We start from the raw sequence: 15,305 nt of genomic DNA on the forward strand, positions 1-15,305 counted from the left end.
CTAAAAGCAAAAAAGACTCACCAAGTTCATTGAGACTCTGGGCAGCTTTTGTTATCTCCCTGCTTCCCCCTTGTAGTTGTCCTTGAAGTCTTTTACTGAGATGCAAGATGCGTATTATCCTCCGCAGCAAGTCACAGGCAGCCTATGGAGAAATCACAGCATTAGGGGATATTACCAGCACACTCTGATCTCATAATTTTAGGCTTGTAATATGGAAACATTAACCAAAGGAAACACAAATTTGAATAAAAACAAGGAACTTCAGAATACAAAAAGCCTGTTTTTAAGGACCTTTTTTCATTATCTAATGCAATACAGGCAGATAACATCAAAAGCTGGAAATTACATTTCCTGGGCTAAGATTATGCTGCCATTACTAGCAGCTCCTTCCCCCTCAAAAAAAAAAGAAAAAAGGAAAAGAGACAAACTCAGAACCCTATGAGAGTGACATGTTCTATTTCCAAGCAGAAGTGAGCTTCATTTTGCATTATGCAGCTCCCCTCAGTAGTTCTCTCATCTCTAAGCTTTAGTAAAATTAAGAAGTTGCCTTTGTCAATTAAGTATTGATCCAAAGTAAGTAAAACAGCAGAGAACAATAAAAACTTAAGGGCTTAAAGTGTTATTTTACAGATTTTGACTCTTATGTTAGGAATAGATAGAAAAATCCATTTTCATCAAAAATTTCATACGGCCATTTATCCACATTTATCAATCTGTCACTTCGTATTGTTTGATAGGTTTGCAAAAGCACACCCCATTCTTGGCTAAAAATTAAGATGGATGCAAACACCAATTTTCAGGAAATATATCTGCATTGTATTTTCATTAGCACCAATTCAGAGCAAAGGTATTGCTGACATCTGGATCAAACACATGACTTTCACCATTTGTCACTCAACTAAGACCTTCAAACATGTTTTCCTGCTCTACACAGTAAATGAACGGAGGCAGACAAGCAGTGAGTTACACCATGTGCACGATGAGTGTTTCAAGCCTTACAGGGAAAGAGGGTTCTGATGATGGTGGGTATGAAGTGATGACAAGCTGCTATATAGGACAGATCCCCGAGCTGCTTCTGAGCTATACAACTCAGGTAATACTGATTTGAATTACTGTGTCATTTAAGCATAGCAAAAACAAGCTTCAGGACTGCCTGACATGCCCCAGTGGCAACTAAATGTGCTGACATTGAAGTCTAGATGGCTTCAGTGCACGTCTTTCCCATAGCCCTTCAGAACTGCACCATAGGAGAAGTCCTAAAGATGCATACAGGTCTTCATTGAAAGAGACCAGCAATGAGAGAAGCTGTAGAATGAGCAGAGAAAATGGACCCACCATATGGATGGGTCAGTGAGGTTAGGAGATGCGTGCTACAGGGGGAGCAATGTTACTTTAAAACATATCTCCAGCATCTGTAGTCAGACTAAAAGGTGGTAAATATGAAGTGTGGGATGAGTAAGACAGTTGTTAGGAGGTATTTTCCCAGCTGCTGGAGAGAAGGCCTCTTGAAAGGCCCTGTCTTATAAACAGAAAAATGAAATCATAAATTACTTAAAATATACACAAAAATATTTAGAATCTGACAGGCGTTAAGGCCTCAAGTTTTGAAAACAATTGTTAAGTACACATAAGTCCCTTCAACCAATGTTTATTGGACTGCACAACCCGCCAAGGTCTACTGCATGTCAGCACAAACCAATGGAAATAACAAATTTCGTGTTTAATCCTTATTCAATATCTAGGCACAACAAAGAATATCACAAAGGCCCAGGGAGACGAATCACTGAAAGCACACTGACTCTCACTGCTGCTGGCACAATGCCGTGTATCACTAAGTACAAGTTCCCTAAGCCTTCCAGGATGACTGAGCCACATGATTTCTATTATCTTTAGTGAGAATCAAGTGGGGCTTATCCTGCTTTGGAGAGATTAATGTATCAGTTTTAATTAATGCATTCCTTTAATCAGAAAAAGTTTTGATTCACATATTGCTTCCATGTCTCTGAACAAAACTTCTGCAAGATAAATCAAAAATAGCTCTTTATACAGTTCACTGTGCCTTGTCAGATGTGTTTAAAAACCATCTGGCTGTGGTGCTTGGGGACATGATTTAGCAGAGGGTTGTTAGGGTAGTATGGTTAGGTTGTGGTTGGACTCGATGATCTTTCAGGTCTTTTCCAACCTGAGCAATTCTATGATTACTACTTTGCCTTCAGATTTAATTTTCTCATCCAACTGTGTACCTCTGGCTAACTTTTTCACTCGGACTTCACTTATCTTCTGAGAATCTCGTACTTCGCATGCAAAAGACAAAAAAACCCCTCTTTTTTATTTCACTGTTGTTTGTTATCTTCCATTCCAAGAAACAACAATGTAAAAGGACTGTCAAGCTGGATACAGGATAGGAAATGTTGCATTTAGATTCAAGAGCGAAAAAGAAAAAAAAAAAAAGGTATCTTCCAAAGACGCTGAGGATGCACCCTTAACTTCACAGCCATCACTAATGAGCACACAGTGCTTTTTTCACATGGGTACTGGCATTTTTGTGAATTATTCAACTTAATAAAACTCTCAAATGCTGTAGAAGTATGCAGTATATGAGGACTGTACAATGGAAATTTAACAGAATCTACCAGCAGAGCTGTTCATGAATGCTCGATCATCAACCCCTGACCACCTGCACCATAGAAGTCTGAATTAATTCAGGAAACAATCATTCCTGGAGTCAATACAGCATTCTTTTCTAAAGGAAATACTTCTATCCAAACACGAATTCCATGGTTAAAGCAAAACTTAGTTTGGAAAAAGCAGGGAGCAGCCCTGGTTAGTCCCAGGGCTTTTCATTAAGTTCAAAATCAAACAGGATTTTTCTGGAGATTACACGTTAGCTATCTGCTGAAATTTAAATCAGCAATAACAAAGACATTATTGCTGCAATTCAAACAAAAAGCCTCTTTTAATCTTAACTTAATTTTAGGAAATTATTGAGACAATTAGACCACTTGAAACTGCCAGTGCATAGCTCATATATGAAATTGCATAATGCAATGCAGACCATAATGCAAGTGAATGTATATGTAATGCAAGCCCAAAGAAAGGTGGGACAGTACACCATTTTAAGGCTACATGGACAATGATGTACTGTAGTACCAGCATGAATTCTGCTACTAGTAAACACTTCAAAGAGAGAATAGTTTTCTATTGCATAAATATTTTTTCTACTTTGTGGATTTTTTTAAATAAAAAGCTTTAAAGAAAATCAGATATTGTAGGAATTTCTAAACATGAAGATATCCAAAATTAAGAGGACATGGAGAAGCAGTTGGTTAGACAGAAATGCACAGAAAATAACCCTCTGAAGGACAAATTCTCTCTCTACATATTTCAGCTGTTAACTTATCCGTTTAGCTTGTGATACGGCATGGAAAGACTATGAATGTGCTCAGAAGAGGATAGGATGATTTAAAGCAGGAAGTAAGCTCTGTGAGTTTGCTGCTCCCCTGGGATGCCATGAAGCCATAAGAACAAAGCAAGACATAATGTACATAAGTATACAACAGAGATTTAGAATTCAAAACTAGATTTGTAGTTTGACAATGAATTTATAGAGAAAATGTTTATGAAAAAGCACGACTATATTAAAAACAATTAAGGATGGTGAAATCCAGCTTTATGCAAGCCAAATACTCCTTCAGTTTGTGAGCAGTCCCATAGCAATCAAAGAAGAAGCACTAAAGCAATACAATCATGAATACAAGAGGCCCTTAAACACCACACAAATCAGCAAAGGATAACTAGCAGCCCTACTTACTTTGACAGCACTGTCTTTTATCAGTCATTTATCTTTTTTTTTTTTTTAAACTTATTCTACTGACTGTACATCAGCCGATAAAATTAGCAGGTTTAACTGCCCGTGCTACACGTCCTGCATTTGGTACAGAAGTTAGCAATGTCATTTCATAAGCCCTGCCACAACCAGGAAGCAAACTGTTTGCTGTGCTGATGCCCTTCCTTCCTGAACAAACAAGGCTGCCAGGTAAACAGACACAAAGCATCATAATGCACTCCTGTGTATCTGCCAACACAGGAGAGGACAGCAGCCCTCACACTGCGAACTGTCACTAGCAGCAATGCTGCAGTGATCCTTCCTCTTTCTGTGCACAGCTAAGGCAGGTAGGGACATGAGGATGGGCAGCCCAGCAGGCTCCCTTTACCCTGCATCCCTTTTTTTTTTTTTTGGATTGATATTTGGGACAAGAAGACTCACAGCCCAGAAGAGTCAGATATTACAACTGCCCTGGCACACGTTGACCAACAACCCCAGCCCTGGTGCGTGCTGCTTTTATACCACAGAAAGATCCATGCAAGACCAAACCCCTACTGCACCAAAGAGGAAGCAAAGCAAACCCAAGAAACACCTCCTAACCTCAGGGACTTCTGCAGTTTGACTTTACATAAGGTCAAAGAAGAAACAATCATCACCTTTCACTCCAAATTCCCATAGTTCTTCCCACAGCTGTAACCAGAGAAGAAAAAATAAAATCTGAACCTAGCCTGGCACGTGAAAGTCATGGAAATTTCACCCAGTGGCAAAAACAGTGACAGCTGGAGCTGGGAAGCATAGGAGCAGCAGCTGAACAACCTGGCTGAACAGACTGGTAAGAGCTTCCTCCTGAACCTCACTACTACTGAAAATCAGATAGAAAATATCAGACCTCCACCCGAGAGTCCAGCACACTTACTTGCTCCTCAATTCCTGGACTAGAAACCATGTACACCTGATTGCAGCTTCATCTGCTTGTGCTCTACAAGCTAATGGCAACCTACTTGAGCAAAATCCACAGTTCAAATTTCAGCTACCACCAGGTAAGATCTTAGTTTTGCAACTTAATTTTTTTTTTTCAAAGAGAAACAGTTCAAACAGTAGTTCTTTAAACCTTTCCTGATTTGGAGTTGTGTTGCTTTTGAATAAATAAACTGAACAGAATGCAGCTACATCCATGGGATCTGTGGGGCACTTTTCAACCGCAATAAAGTTAAAAATAGAAGTGCTCAATGCTCATCTTACCATTGCTGGGAAAAAGCTCTCCCCCACTGCTCTTCTTTAAAAGAAACTACATTCTCTGCAGACTCGGTTTAAAAGACAGGAACAGCTGTATACCTGGGCTTATACACCAGAACTCCAGGTTGCAGCGTGGCTATATTGTAAGAATTATTCCCCAAACCCTTTACTAAACTGCAATTAAACACATGTAGAGGAAAAGTGTCTCCTACAGAACTACATCATAAGATTAAAAATACCCAGACAGAAATGAAAATGTAATTAACTTGTACTCTCATAGCCTTTCACTTTCCCTCATCTGAAGGAAAACTAAAGCAGCTAGTGCAAAGATCAGCTTTGCACTTTGCAATATGAAGAACCTCTCAGTAGCTCATGAGGAGACACATGAATATTGATTTTTACCAAGAAACACTGACAGCAAACTCCAGTCTACTGGAGTATGGAAATCCCACTCATGTCTGATGAGTCACCTTTTCTTAATGCTCTAGAGGACTGGGAAATGAAACACTTTAAAATTGAGTTTTAAAACGTATTTCTAATACAACTTACCTGAAGCTTTGCTAGCTGAGCTGTGCGAGACACTATTTTGTTGTAGGGATCAACAATTTTGGCTCTAATTCTGAAAATAAGAAGTTTATTTATGGAAGTATTAATAAATAGCACAAGAGAACAAGTAAGCATGCAGACTTTCTAATCACATCATGAATGACATACCTATCAACAGTACTTTGTAGAGCACCAATTCTGGTCTGCATCATTTGGAGAACACCTGCAAAATAAAGCAGATGTTTTACAAGTAACACTCATGATATAAAGAATACTTCTTTCTATAATTTGCATCTACAGCAGACTACTTCTGTATTAAAAGAAAAAACAACCCCCCTTTATAACAAAACGTTCAAAGATATTGAAATGATTGAGACACAGAGTATTTAGAAATAAACTGAGAAGGTAATAAGCAATTACTGACCACTACTACTACAAAAAAAAACAAAATCCTGCCGAAGATGCATTGTTCTGGAATTCATCAGATGTTAAGCTTCCCATAATATCTAGAGTAATGCTGTTTTCCAAAAGAATGATGATCAGGACTGATGTTCAAAGGCATATAACCCGATACAAACACCTCAGCATGATATAAAAAAGCACCACAACTTATTTAACAAGGGAACTACGCAGATCAGAGAAACCAGCAGGCACGGAGAAGTGAGAAGCAATGCCATTTCAAGGTTTTCTTCCTGTGCATAAGCACCTTTAGCAAAGAAGTAAGGTATGTCATTGGGAAATCATCTAATTTAGATTACAAACAGAGCAAGCTACACCAATCTTGTTTGTTCCAGATTAGTTTGGAAAAGCAGCACAAAAGGGAACCCACAAGCACAGTCGTTCTTTCCTTGCTAAATTGCAAACAAAGCAGTCAAGGGTAATAGTCACTTTTGCAATACAGAATCAGCCTGCTGAGAATTTAATTAAGTTACACAAACACAGACCTATGAATTTATTTTTGTTTCAATTCTTGTTAGCACTCCCAAACATCCTCTGTTTCTGTAAAGCCTTCATCAAATTGAACAAAACTATCATATGATACAGAAAGACAGAATTATTAACTTGGCTTATTGATAGATTCAGGAGTCCTATTATATTTACAAATGGAATGGCAGGCGTGTAATCCTCATGGATAAAAAGATGAAGATATGAAAGACAGAGAAAAGATGTCACAGTGGGCTGAATTTTCTACTCTACACTCAAAAAGGGGACAGCAAGTACCACGACATTGCTACATCTATGTTGCACCCTTGACAGCAATGTAACATTCCTCTTGCCAAAAGGCACTGTTAGGATGGCTGAAAAGGTGATCTACGCTCTGCGTCTGCTACATGAGATACTACCTAACCTATCCCAAGCTAGCAGGTGATTGAAGATATCTGGTGAGCTGCTTATAGAAACACAACCAGAAAAGAGTATTTATACCAAAGCAGTGTACCATTAGCAGAGTGTACAGATCTAAAGGAAGAAAAGAAGTTCCTGGGAATTTACTCTACAAGTTTGGTTAATTAATTTGAAATCTTTAGAGATTCACATATCCAAATGACTATGCATGCTGTGAGTTATGCCAAGAAAGTAAGCAAATGAAGATTACTAAACTAAGCACATGAAGACACTCTGAGCTCCATATTTCTAACTTCATAATTAAATTTCCTATTAACATTTCTCTTTTCTTTTACTTATGGATATTGACTCACTGTTTCTACAGTGACCATATTACAGTGACCACGTGTAGCCCGAACACCACAGAGAGAAGTAGGTTTTGCAATACTTAAAATATCATCTGTGTTTGCATAGAACTGTGGTTTCAACTGATGCCTTAAGTGTCAAAAAAATGTCAGGGTGAGAGCCCTCCATGTTTCTCTTCCAGAAGAGAAGGGACCTCTTACGGAGAATAACACTGCATCAGTGGAAAACAACCAAGAATTTTTATGCAGATTCCATTTTATTTCAACTTTTGTTTATCGGCTTTATGCTAAATAATGCTTTATTTACTACACTTCACCCACAGAAATATTTTAATTCTGAATAGCTGTTTTGAAGTACTTCACTCTTGCTTCACAGCAGTTTTAAGCAGGAATGCCATCTGAAAGAATCCTGATTTCTGAACACAGAGTTCCACAGAACTGTGGAAGATGGTCAGAATAAACAGGGAGATGATCATTATGTAGATAATTGATTCCTTGTCTGGAGGATAAACAGATTTCACACTTCCTATGCTTTAATTTTCCAACTGTTTAAAAAAATATTTGGGGATTATCACTGCTAGATTAAATATGCATTTTCTCTATTTTTAAATCTTCATGTAAATGTTAGTAATGTTAGTTGAATAGTGTATGCAATACTTCACAAAGGCTTGGGAGGTACAATAACCATCAGCAACCAGAAACTCTCTGGTTATGACATAACTTAAAAGCAGAAGAAGGAAGAAAGGTGGGTTACTTGATTACTAGAGCAGGTGGGGAAGGAGATATGCTTGAATCCCATGGTACATGCAAACAGGCATATTGTAAAGGAAATATCTTTCTGCACAAAAACAAAACAAAAGCTACCAACTCCCACATATGAAGTTCCCAACAAGTGTCACAAAGCAGAATGGCTGGTCTAATGAGCACCAAGGAGAAGAACCATATTCCGTAATCAGTTCTCTGTACACAGTTTCTAAGTGAAGTATTTACAAGTCAGCAATTTATTTTAAAAGTCAGAACCCAATCAGTGGAATGACAGAAGTGTATGGATTTAATCTAGTAGCTTCTTACTAGAAAGAAAAATCTCAGTGTTCCAGTGCAGTTATGATTACGTGTTAATGCCTCTTCAGTTAAGATCTGCAAACCATGCAACGTGCACATGCAGAATTTACAAACTTGGTACTGATGTTCACAGATATTGCAATAAAATTAGGCTTATTTATTAAAAAAAGGTATTAAAAGGTTAATAAGAGTTGATTGCTAAAGTTGCTTAGAACAGATTATTAAGTTTTTTGCCTATGGAATAGTTACTCCAGAGAAATATCAGTCAAATCTTCTCCCAGGAGCTCCATCTGCTGACGTAAAAGAAAAAAAAAAAAAAAGCTGCCACAATTTCTCAGTTGTAAGATCTGCAGCTGCTTCATTATTAACCAAAGTGAATTACCTTCCCATGTAGAAACTAAAAATGCTCCCCTGTTCATAGAAATCAGTAAGCATTCAGTAGATGGATCTCACCTTCTAGGGATTCAATTCCAGTTGCTTGAGCCAACAGATCTTCATGTCTTGCAACAACCTTTAAAAACAAAAGAGAGAGAAAAAATAGAAACAATGACATAAGAACAGAGATGTGTGCCTGAAAGGGGTATCAAAATATTATCATCATATTTCCTTAAACAGATCCAGAAAAAAGCAGATGAAAAGATTTTCAGAACTGTTTTGATTCACAAAATGGTAAGCTCAAAATGGGAGTCAGATATTGCAGCATAGTTGATGTATTAATAAAAGTCAGAAAAACAATCAATCATGTTTCAACACACACTGATATCTAACAATAACTGTAAGTGTAAGCTTAATAATAACACAGTAATAATGTATATTCCCATTTTTAATGTTTTCATTTGTATTTATGACATTTAGAAACTAACTTCCGAAGAATTTACCATTGCAGGGGGAGCAGTTTTTCTAACCAAGCACAAATTTATCACGCACACTCACAGCCAGGTCGATGGGATTTGCAGTGTCCATTTGGATTTTATCACTGAGCCTTTGACTATCCAAACTTAAATTCCTTTTGAAGGCGTGGAGGTGTATTAGCACAGGTTGTGTTTGCCCAGTTAAAATTAAGGACTAAATCCCAGGCTACTAACCAGCACAGGACAAGTCGTGCACTGTCTTTTCACAACCATCATGCCAAAAGACAGGGAAGTTTTTCTGATAGCCCATATGATCTTTTGGAGAGGGTCAGGGAACCCTTATAAGGAATAGCGGAACCTCCACGCACAGAGACTGAGTGCAGACACTGAAAGCAAAACAGCTTACAGCTCCTCGAGGGGGACTACATGGAGTTAGTATCACATGCACCGCTCTTTTTACTCCAAGCTGTACCTTCAGTTACCAAGCAACGTCAAAAGCAAAGATCATTGGACTAATCAGCTTTTAATCACTTTATCGACCACCCCTGAGCACCAGGCATGCTTTACACTTACTTGTACGTGAAGCTCTTTATCCAGCTGGCTGATACCTTGGGCAAGCTTTGCGAGCTGCTCAGCTATCACCGCCTGATGGATCGACTGCGACGTGTAAGCTTTCACATCAAAGTCCTCTCTGAAGAAGTCAGCATAACACTCTGAAAAACGATTCAGATGTTATCTTCACACTTCAAACCAGTCGCACCGAGGGACGATCTACAGCAGGCAGCGCTCAGACCGCCGGATCCTCCAGCTGGAACAGCGCACATCCCGTACCCGCGCAACGCGGCACGGGAGGCCGGTCTGAGAACAGACTGCAATCAAAGCGAGTCCGCGCGGCAAAACCCGCAACTTCATGGAACCGTACCGTGTCTTACAACGGGGCCAACTTGTGCTGCGTAAGGAAACTATACTCCGGTGGTGACTTTTAACGAAGTAAGACGCGTGCTACTTTGTGCAAAGGGCAGGTTAGGCTCACTGACACCTGCGTGCCTCCCGCCGGCACACATCTCCCCTCAGGAGCGGCTGACGCGGGCAGCGGGCTGCAGCTGGGCAGCACAGCGCAGGAGCGGGGCCCGCCATCCCGCTCCCCTCCGCCCCACAAACTTTCTGCTACGCGACACCTCGGAGGCCCAATGCCCCGCTCGTCCCGGCCTCCGACCGACACCAGGACCGCGCCTCACCGTCCGCCTGCAGCTCTGCCAGCGCCGGGGCCGGTGCTCCACCGCCCGCTTCCTCCATGCCGCCCGATGGAGCCTGCCGCGCGTCACTGCCCGGCGGCGGCGCGCGGCGATGATGGCAAAGAGAGCGACGGGGCGGGGCAGGACGCGGCGGGGCTGTGAGGGGAGCTTGCTATACATGAGCGGGGACGTGGCAGAACGCGAACGATGGTCGGCGACGGACCCGGCGGGCCTGTTTCGGGCTGGGCACGTGGTGAAGATGTGTGCCCCGATGGTCCGCTACTCCAAGTGAGTCACTGCTGGCGGCGCGCGTGCTGTGGGGCGGGCGGTGTGACGGGACGGCGGGCGGGCGGGTGGGACGGAGCCTTCTGGGGTTGTTCAAGGGCGCGACGGACGCGGACGCGTTTGATTATGGTTCTATTTACACAGCCCCGCAGCGCTGCGTTTAAGAGCGGCGCTTCCGAGCGGCTCACGAGGCGAATGTCCGCTCTGTGTGGCCGTGCTGTCCCTGTCCCCGCAGGCTGGCGTTCCGCACTCTGGTCCGGCGGTACGGCTGCGAGCTGTGCTACACCCCCATGGTTGTGGCGGCCGACTTCGTGAGGTCAGCCAAAGCCAGGGACAGCGAGTTCACAACAAACAGAGGTAATGCTGGGAAATACGCTGCTGCCTTCTTGGAATGTTTTATGTATCCTGGCTTGTATCAGAAATAATCCAGCCAGCAGGACAGGTGGGTGATCATCCCTCAGCAATTGGCACTGGTGGGGCTGCACCTCATGGGCTGTGTTCAGTTGTGGGATTCTCACTACAAGACAGACATGGAGGCCCTGCAGTGTGTCCAGAGAAGGGCAGCGGAGCTGTGAGGGGTGTGGAGCACAGGAGTGATGGGGAGCGGCTGAGGGAACTGGGATGGGTCAGTATGGAGAAGAGGAGGCTTAGGGAAGGCCTTACTGCTCTCTATAACCACCTGAAAGGAGGTTGTGAGGAGGTGGGGGTCGGCCTCTGCTCCCATGTAACAGTAGCAGAATGAGAGGGAGCAGCCTCAAGTTGTGCCAAGGAGGGTTCAGTTTTGATATTAGGAGAAATTTCTTCTCGTGCCAAAGCACTGAAACAGATTACACATTTTCCACACCCCAAACTACTTCATCTTCCCTCACCACTGCAGTTTTATTGCTGAGCATGGCATTACACGATATGAAATATTCCTTTGGCCAGGTCTAGACCTGTCCACTCCCAGTTCCTTGCCCACCTCTGACCTATTTGCTGGGGGGAAATAAGTACACAGGTAAAAAATTAGTTTTGAACTGCCATCGCTGTTCAGCAAAAGTGGAAGTACTGTTGTATTATCAACAATGTTTTTTGCCACAAAACTCAAAACACAGTACTATATAAGCTGCTGTAAATAAGGTTACTTGCATCCCAGCCAGACCCAATAAAAGATCATCATAGAATCAAAGAATGGTTTGGGCTGGAAGGGACCCTTAAGATCAGCTAGTTCTAACCTCCTGCTGTAGACAGGAACACCTCCCTGTAGACCACGTTGCTCAAAGCCCCACCCAGCCTGGCCTTGAATGCATTCTCAGCCTCCCTGGGCAACCTGTTCCAGTGTCTCACCACCCTCACAGTAAAGAATTTCTTCCTAATATCTGGTCTAAATCTTCCCTCTTCCAGAGTGAAACCATTTCCTCTTGTCCTGTCACTTCCTGCCCTGATAAAAAGTTCCTCCTCAGCTTTCATCTAGGCTCCTTTCAGCTACTGGAAGGCTGCTATAAGGTCTCCTCAGAGCCTTCTCTTCTACAGTCTAAAGAGCCCCAGCTTTCTCACCCTGTCCTTGCAGGGGAGGTGCTCCAGCTCTCTGATTATCTTTGTGGTCCTCCTCTGGACTGTTCCAAGAGCTCCATATCTTTGTGTCATGGGCTCCAGAACTGGATGCAGTACTCCAGATGGTGTCTCACAAGAGCAGAGTAGAAGGGCAGAATCGCCTCTCTTTCCCTGCTGATCATGCTTCTCTTAATGCAACCAAAGATATGGTTGGCCTTCTGTCTGCTCATAAGGCTCATAAGGTTCTAATGCCAGCAGTTGCTGCTTCTTGTATATATCAGAGATGTATGCTTAACCCATTACCAGATATTTTCTGATTTCTAACAAAAATAAGAGGGTTTGTAAAGGGGAAAAGATGAATAGATCAGACATATAATATGGGGATTGATAAGAGAAACAGAATTTTAAATTATCAGGTGGTAAAATGGAAGGTGGGCTCCTTGAGATCTCAGAAGACTGATAGAAGGAGCAAAGGGAGTCCAGAGAATAGAAGCACAACCAGGATTCGTAATGAGAAGCCAGGCTTCAGACACGATATAGAAATGTAACTTGAACAGACTAAATATATATATATTATACATTATTATTATATATTTTATAAATATATGTGTGTATATATATATAAGGAGCTATACAGAGCCCTGGCTAGGTAAGGGAGAAAAGTAGTATAGAACAAAATCACAGAATATCTCAAGTTAGAAAGAAGCCATAAGGACCACTGAGTCCAACTTCTGGCTACACACAACACCACCTGAAAATCTGACCATAAATATATGGGAAGAGATAACAGTATGGATACAGATCAGCTGGCATGAAGTGGTTGTAGGAGAGAAGTGGAACAAGGAACACATAAGCTTGGGCTACAACTAGAGGAATGGAGAAAGCACTGCTAAAATGCTAGTAAGATTGGCCTGTAGGATCTGCAGAAGGTAACGATTTCATCTGTTCATGCCACTCAGTGAATGGTTTTGTAAGTGTATATGTAATAGTAGTAGAACTATAATCTGTGATTTCATGCATTATTTCAATACAACAGGTCATTTATAGGAAAGAATCCCATTGGGAAGCACAGGTAGACTCTTATTAATGGAGTGCAACTTAGAAGAAAGCTTTAATTTTTTTGTTATTCAAAATAAACAAATAAGAACATAACTGATATATACAGCTCAGAGGTCCGCAGAGCCACTGTTCCACCCTTTGCATCTGTTTATACTTTTGATCTTCACAATGTCCTGTAAAGTTCTATGGATTGGCTTTTGGCAGATAATGGGATGGGGAAAGAGGAAATTCTTCTCACTGTTTGCTGTAATTTTGTCGCCTGTTGACAAGGAGCGCAGGATGAAATGTTCTAGTATTGTAAGTAACATCTTTTCCCTACTCACCTCTTTTATGTTGGCCTTAATTTTACAGCCTGTAAAACCATTCTGCCTCTAACAGCTTAGCCAGAATAACAGTATTTACATTATTAGCATTCATGCTTTTAACAAATAGCTCCATAACTGATTGTAAAATCTTAATATTGATTTGTTTAATTTTCTGGGCATTTTTTACTCTAATGAGCAGAGTAGGTTTGGAGCCTGCAATTGTAATTTTTGCTCTGTTTTTTTGCATTGACATTTGGCATTGACATTTCTTTGTTGTGTATTTCTAAAATAGTGGTAGATGTTCCCTGTGGCTGCTGCTAAGAATTTAATTATTATTTGATTTAGCATTTTTATTACTTAATACTTAGCTGAAAAGCGAGGAGCCTGGGATTATTCCAGTATATTAGCTGTATCAATTTAAATCTTTTCAGCTAGAGCACTGTCTAAATGGACACTGTTTTGAAAATACAAAAGGGATTTTTTGTGGCATGCTAGAGTTTTAGGTAACTTACAGAAGTTTCTTAACAGAGGATACTGCTGCCATTCTGACTTCAGTTCCATTACTTCAAGAATTCTGTAATTTCCACTAAGACAGGAAATCTTCAGAAGCATTTGCGATCTGTTCTGTACTGGAGGTACACGTGCTGTGTGCATTTGTTGGCTCTTTTCTTTCCATTGGTGCTCAGATATTTTTCTTACCCTGTTCTCCATCCCTCTTAACTGCAGCAATCGTTTATTTGGAAAGTAACTGCTAATACTGAGATATTTTTAGATGCCTTTAATGTAATGCAGTAGGTGTCAAAGAGGAGAGCCTGTTCCAAATGACCATCTGGCTCTCTGCAGGAGCTTCATAGATCACAAATAGTTCACCAGGCCCACTCTGAGGAGCACTGATGCTTTGGTTTCCTATGAGAGAAAAATCTGTGAAAGCTGCCTCTGCCTATGTGTTCTCATTCCAGCTCTGCATACTGGACAAAACCCAGCCGTGTTGGCATTGAAGCAAAAAAGGATCTGGAATAAAGAAGGGTAGAGTTTGTAGCTACTGAAAGCTGCCTCGGTAGTACGCTCAGTTTTCTGGTTCTTTAACAGCTTTTTCTGAGTCTGGACTTTCTGGAATATCAGCATGATCTGTGCCTTACATTTATGTCCTACTTCAGGAAGCTAAATTCTCTTGCCTTTTTTTTCTTTTTCTCTTAGAGCCTCCCTTTGGTTTGCTTAGTAATGTTATTCCTGTAAGACATCTTTTCTTCCCTCATTGTTGCTGTATTTTCACCATAGATTACTACATTAGTTAGAAACAAGGACACTAGAAATCTTTGTTAATGATTATGTGTCATACACAGCTATAGCAAAACACAGCAGTCTGTAAGCAGCCTGATACAACTGTGGAACAGATCATGTTTGAAGTGTAATTCTCTTCAGCAGGAAGTGCTTTTTAGCAGCTCCAGAAAATATCCAGTGTGTTGCAGGCATCGTTGGAGTAGGTGTTTTCAGCAAGACAAGCAAGTAATCATACTTTCAGCACATTGTTCTGGTTTCATAAAGATTTTCATGTAAACAGGAGATTTATTTCAATAAGTTAAAAATAAATAATCTTTAAAATCCTATGTAGAGAAGGGAGACTTCTCACAGCTCCAGCTATAGTCAAAAGGAAGAGTTTGAGAGTTGATGTAGCACAG

General features: G+C 41.1%; 2 protein-coding genes across 4 annotated transcripts in view; one reads left to right on the forward strand and one right to left on the reverse strand.

Annotated features, from left to right (window-relative positions):
- COG5 (component of oligomeric golgi complex 5) overlaps positions 1–10,548 on the reverse strand; it is a 180,251-nt gene extending 169,703 nt beyond the window's left edge. For both annotated transcript variants that reach the window (XM_048945602.1, XM_048945604.1), the window contains exons 1-6: positions 10,448–10,548; positions 9,783–9,922; positions 8,812–8,869; positions 5,777–5,831; positions 5,612–5,681; positions 22–142 (exon numbers count right to left, since the gene is read on the reverse strand). In XM_048945602.1, the coding sequence (XP_048801559.1) occupies positions 22–142; positions 5,612–5,681; positions 5,777–5,831; positions 8,812–8,869; positions 9,783–9,922; positions 10,448–10,505 (502 nt within the window). In that variant the 5' untranslated portion in view covers positions 10,506–10,548. The remainder of the gene's footprint in view (positions 1–21; positions 143–5,611; positions 5,682–5,776; positions 5,832–8,811; positions 8,870–9,782; positions 9,923–10,447) is intronic.
- Positions 10,549–10,556: 8 nt separating this feature from the next.
- Positions 10,557–15,305, forward strand: part of DUS4L (dihydrouridine synthase 4 like) — a 36,746-nt gene continuing 31,997 nt past the window's right edge. Inside the window, exons 1-2 of one of the 2 annotated variants that reach the window (XM_048945757.1) lie at positions 10,557–10,732; positions 10,965–11,086. In XM_048945757.1, coding sequence (XP_048801714.1) covers positions 10,557–10,732; positions 10,965–11,086 — 298 coding nt within the window. The remainder of the gene's footprint in view (positions 10,733–10,964; positions 11,087–15,305) is intronic. The other variant, XM_048945764.1, reaches the window with a different exon arrangement.

This window comes from Lagopus muta, chromosome 1, assembly GCF_023343835.1.
Source record: "Lagopus muta isolate bLagMut1 chromosome 1, bLagMut1 primary, whole genome shotgun sequence".
In the NCBI taxonomy this organism is placed as follows: domain Eukaryota; kingdom Metazoa; phylum Chordata; class Aves; order Galliformes; family Phasianidae; genus Lagopus; species Lagopus muta.